At 31.3% G+C, this 5,260-nt stretch overlaps 1 protein-coding gene across 1 annotated transcript; it reads left to right on the plus strand.

The window, feature by feature from the left end:
* The first annotated feature begins 944 nt into the window (after window positions 1–944).
* Window positions 945–4,189, plus strand: LOC125053613. The gene is made up of 5 exons (XM_047655045.1): window positions 945–1,063; window positions 1,916–2,082; window positions 2,625–2,818; window positions 3,552–3,750; window positions 3,972–4,189. Exons 1-5 carry the CDS (start codon window positions 998–1,000, stop codon window positions 4,174–4,176), a joined length of 831 nt encoding a protein of 276 aa, XP_047511001.1. The 5' UTR covers window positions 945–997; the 3' UTR covers window positions 4,177–4,189.
* The last annotated feature ends 1,071 nt before the right edge of the window (window positions 4,190–5,260 follow it).

Consider the following 5,260-nt stretch of genomic DNA (forward strand, 5'->3'; position numbering starts at 1 on the left):
AAAAGGCATCTATTCAAATAACTGAAATTTATCTTAAAATTAGTTATTACAGTTTCGTATCAAATATAGATGCATTTATCTATTAGAAAACTCGCCAGGACAAAGAAAAAACTTTTTAACCGTATTAATGTTATGTATTATTATAAATTTACAAATATTTAACATAATTTTAAATTTAACCGACGTTTAAAATATAGGACACCGTGAGCCATTTCTGCCAAAACCCTCCATCTTTTAGTCGATATCAACTCCGGGGGAATTAATACAGATAATGCAACTTTTTTACTACTTACGATACTTTTTGACATCCAACACGTTTTGTCTTCAGTCACCGTGACCACGCACGCTGTAAAGCACGCGAAACGTCGGTTAAATTTAAAATTATGTTAAATAATTGTATATTTATAATAATGCATAACTTTAATCCGGTTAAAAACTTTTTTCTTTAAATGTGTAAAGGTTATGTTAATAAAAGACAATACTATCGCCAGAACAATCTGAAATTTTGTATTATAATAGGGAATGGGTAATAAGCAATAAGCCAATATGCTTTGCCCATCGTATAGAGATAGAGAAAAATTACTATGGGAAAGTGTTAAAAGTACGTAATTAGGTACTTAGTAAACATAATTACAAATAATTAATAACAACTTATTAAAAGTAAATACTATGGTGGTTGTGTATTTGGGTATTAGAAAAGCATCATTAAAACTATAATTGGAATATTTATTGATTATTCATTTTAATCTAATACGCCTAGTCATAAACGAGAATGTCTAAAGATAAAAAGCCTTATCCACCTTATCACGTTATATTATATTTCAAAGAAAAAATAATCGCTCCTCAAGTTTCATAGCGAAGTTTGAGATTTCAATTTCAACATTTACTTCATATTTTTAAAGGTGTTCCGGAAATCATTTTTCTACTTCATTGAAGCCAATAATCGCTGAAGTTAAATTGACGACAAATTGCTAGTTAGTTACATTTAACGTTGACAATGCATTTGTACATTATAATTTTATTTGTGATAACTAAGTGTGTATATACAGCTGCCAACTGTAGGGTATATTTTTATTATTTACTTGTACTTACATAATATGTGAACATATTTTGAGTTTTAATTAATAGGAAGTAATTTTTCATCCAATTAATTTAGGAAGAAAATCTTGCTTGATGTTATAAATAGTAAGTTCCATAATATGGATGTAAAATAAACGAGGAATGCATTCCATTGACATGCAAATGTAACTTATAAAAGAATTTCATAAATAAATTACACGCGATCAGCACTGATTACATTAAGTTTTAAACTGTTTCATTGTAAAATATACTTGCTAATTATCATACCAGTATGCATATTTTTTATTGATTGGAGAGACAGATATTTAGTTTATATACTAAGTTTATTTTGTCAAATATTTTTTGCGTCATAAGAAGCGAAGTGTTCGCGACTGGACTCGTTACTGTCAAAAAGTCCAAAAATATTATCCGTCAAAAGTACAAGGATAATTTTGGTAATGCCCCCATGAATAGTGCATTCTGTGTAAATTGCTTGTTCTATGTTAAAATGCAGAATGTTTCGAATTTTCACATCCAACCGTGATGTGCATTTATTTCTGTTAAAAGAACCGTTTTAATAACTCACACGTTTCGAACAGTACGAAATTATAAGCACAAAAAAGCTATAATTTTTAGACAAAGTAATAAGACCGTAAGATTACCTGATTTGTTATAATTAAAACGGTTATCTAATACATTATTTTGATCGAAAATAAATAATAGTTTGTTGGTTTCAATCAATCGGTTTAATCAAAAATTTATTGAATAGATGAGAAATTTATTTAACTCTGATTACAGTATTGGATAAAGATTTTATCTCAATAAAAATACAATTTATATTATTTAAATTGTACAGGATCGAAGTAACCATTTACGACATGATGGTGGACTGTGCTTCGAGATACCACAATGGCAACACCAACCTGTTGAGGTGGAGGAACATCTAAATAAGCTGAAAGATGTTTTAAGAAAAAGAACTGACGGAAGTCAGTTCAGAAAATCAAGTTTAGTATTAGTGAACAAGTACGTTCTGCATTATCACACAAACGTAAAATATATAGTATGCAACAGTTTATCTGTTGCAAATACCATTTTCTGTATTAAACGTGGCGTAGTTGTGAATTCTTTACATTTTCATTTACTTAGAAAAAAAGAAGGTTTTATAAGCAAAGCAGTCGTTTTCTAGAAGTGTTTACGTAGCTTTCCATTGAGTTATTAAAGTAATTGACTCTCAAATTTTTGACTGAAATTTCAAAGAATTTTGAATCATAACTTATTTTTATTGGGAGTTAGTTTGAAGTTTCTTTTAAGTAAAATAAAATATTGATATAGGATTACGATTACTATCATTATATATTACTAGCGAGCCCAACATGCGTTATCTAAATAATAAAAATAAAATTAACCATCTAATTATAAATCTAAACCATTCTCAAATCCATTTGAACAAAAAAAAATTAATCAACATTGGTCCGTTTATAATGAGTTAATTACAAACACATGCTCAGAAGATCTATATGTAATATACGTATGATAATCAAATATTATTAACTTTGATATTTCAGTGAAATAAACCGTTACATGTCTACGGTGATTGCGCCATTTCTCGACACTTACCATCGGAGTATTCAAAATTCTTACCAACAATCGACACGTTATATACTGAGACAAATAAAAGACGAAATTATGGCCGCCATAAGAGAGAAACAAAAGATTTATAAAAAACTGATTGATCTAGCGGACACATTGAAAGTTCCAGGTCTTACAATATTTATTACAAATAGTTCTCATTATTCAAATCAGATATTTATGTTAAAAATTAAACGGGAGTAAATTGTGATGTTGATCTCAAATATAATACAACACTCCCACTCAAATCATTATCTAAAACGTCTTCTCATCTACTGACATAATTAAATAAAATAGTTTTTTAACACTTTTTACCGTAAATTAATTAAATTTGCTTGTTGCAATTATACATTTACGATTACAATCCCTCATTACATATGTCGCAGACTTACGTTGTGAGAAAAATGAGCAAACTTGGTTTTCAAATTGTAGAAAATAGAGATCAAATATTTTGTGTTATTTTGTTTCTTGGTGCACGACTAACTGCATAGACTATTTTAAACGATACTGAAGCGAAACACAAAAATCTAATGGGCGTTCGTGTGTGGAACATTTGATTTCATGTTCGTGTTTTGTTTACTTTGGCTATCATTGATATTCAGTTGATAGTCAATAAATGTTGAAAATACATGGTACAAAATATTTTTCTTTATTTTATTGTTTATGTTTTACATTCCTCTGCCTTTGTGTATTCATTTATAGCCCACAAAACCACACATAACAAATAAAAGGAATGAAACAATTTAAATTTTTTGTACAACCAATGTGTGGCCTCGATAATAGTGCGGACGACGTGCACAAACATCATTATGTCATCTTTAAGTTAATAAGTTAACAAATACTGTATGTATCTTAATCGACAGAGATGTGTGATGAAGAACGCCGTGCCGCACGTACCCTGGCCAGTAAGCATGTGGCCCGCACCTTCCAATGCACAGAAACAGCCAGGGAATCTATCACCGAAATGGGAGAATACGCTGAAGAAATGATCAATATCACTAAAACCCACATGCAAGTAGCAGTCGCTGACGCTACCCAACATTTGGATGAGACTATTACAAAGTAAGCTACAATCAGCACACATTAACACACAACACTACAATAAGCAAAAACAATAATTGTAATTACAAATATTTCTATTAGAAAAAAATGCAAGTAAACCAGTAGTCACAAAGACTAAATGTAATCTATTTCATAAGCTTATTTCTAAAACAATACAAAAAATCTTAAACTCGTCTTTATTTCAAATTGTCTAGAACTAATGTCCTAATTTGTATGTACAGAGCAAATGTTACGATGTGCCTACGTGAAATATCACGGGCGGCTGCTTCTCTTGGCTACGAGTTGGATCTCAGTAAGACAAACGCACTTAAACACAAAGTACAGACCTGCGATAAACTAGCCAACTGCTGCGACAATGTGCGTATCAACACCGCCAAAGAAGTTCAAGCTTTAACCGAATATCTATACCAATGTGTTTATGCTTAAACCTAGACGATTGTACCATAGTTTTCATTTTTCTACGAAATTTTTAACTAACGTGACATCTCATAGTTTATAACTCACACTTGTTGAGGTAAAAAGTACCTCTGTTCTGAGAATTTTCATACACACATTGTTTACGCTAATTGCCTAATTGCCTTAAAAATATATGTAGAAAGCGTATAGGAATTTTGGGTTAATCTTGTGTATGGAAAATATTTGAGACTGTATAGGGCAAAGTTAAGAAGCCACTTGAAATGTAAAGCAATGACCACAGGACCCACAAGAATAGAAATACTCAGCAATGGTGGAGGGCATATAATACAAGTTTTCTCGCTATTTCTACATGCATGGAATTTACCCGTTCTACTCGCTCATGTGTCCGACATTGTTCGTTTTGGGTGTGTTTGGATACAGCTTGCTAGGGCTGAAGATCCCTCCGTAGCTATTACTCGGTAGCTACGTAATGTGTTAAAGAGGTTGGGTCTCCGAGTACCGAATAACCACTATTGCTAGCAGTAACTTGCTCATAGATACACCACTTGCGTGCACTTAAAACACTGACTGAACTAAAAGTGGCATTGTCCGTTATTTGTTATGGGAAGTTTTAGTTTGTTATTATTTTCTATGGAATTAGAGTTAAGATGTAATGGTAGAAAATAAATTTAATATTTTTTTATATAAAACAATTTTAGTGACCACTTTGCCTATATATTTCTTGCCTTCATAGTTACCAGCACTTACAACAGACAATTATCATTATATAGTAGTCTGTCACCACAGCCAATGGCTAAATTAATAAAATGTAATTCTAATTAAACTTTAGATCCGGTGCTTTTTCATTGCTACACAGCCGAAGTTAGATTTTCTTTGGGTTGAGTTAAATTTACTCATATAAACAGCAACTGCGGTACTAAGTGATAGAAGTTGTATTATATCGGTCATCACTTATACGTACCCTTGTTACTGTCCCTTCTAATTATGGCCCATCCTGATTTGCGTTTATTCCAACTCGCCAGAGCGAAATCGAATTATTCAAATATTTAGACAACGAGAGACCGTTAATGAATTTAAATTAGTTTCTCAGTTC

This window comes from Pieris napi, chromosome 1 (genome assembly GCF_905475465.1).
Source record: "Pieris napi chromosome 1, ilPieNapi1.2, whole genome shotgun sequence".
Taxonomy (NCBI): Eukaryota; Metazoa; Arthropoda; class Insecta; order Lepidoptera; family Pieridae; genus Pieris; species Pieris napi.

What these genes read in the sequence shown, in the direction of transcription:
- LOC125053613 (XM_047655045.1), top strand. Translation starts at nt 998, where the DNA reads ATGCATTTGTACATTATAATTTTATTTGTGATAACTAAGTGTGTATAT. An exon ending in ATACAGCTGCCAACTGTAGG is followed by an intron (nt 1,064 to 1,915) that starts GTATATTTTTAT and finishes TAAATTGTACAG; the next exon opens with GATCGAAGTAACCATTTACG. An exon ending in TTGGATGAGACTATTACAAA is followed by an intron (nt 3,751 to 3,971) that starts GTAAGCTACAAT and finishes TTGTATGTACAG; the next exon opens with AGCAAATGTTACGATGTGCC.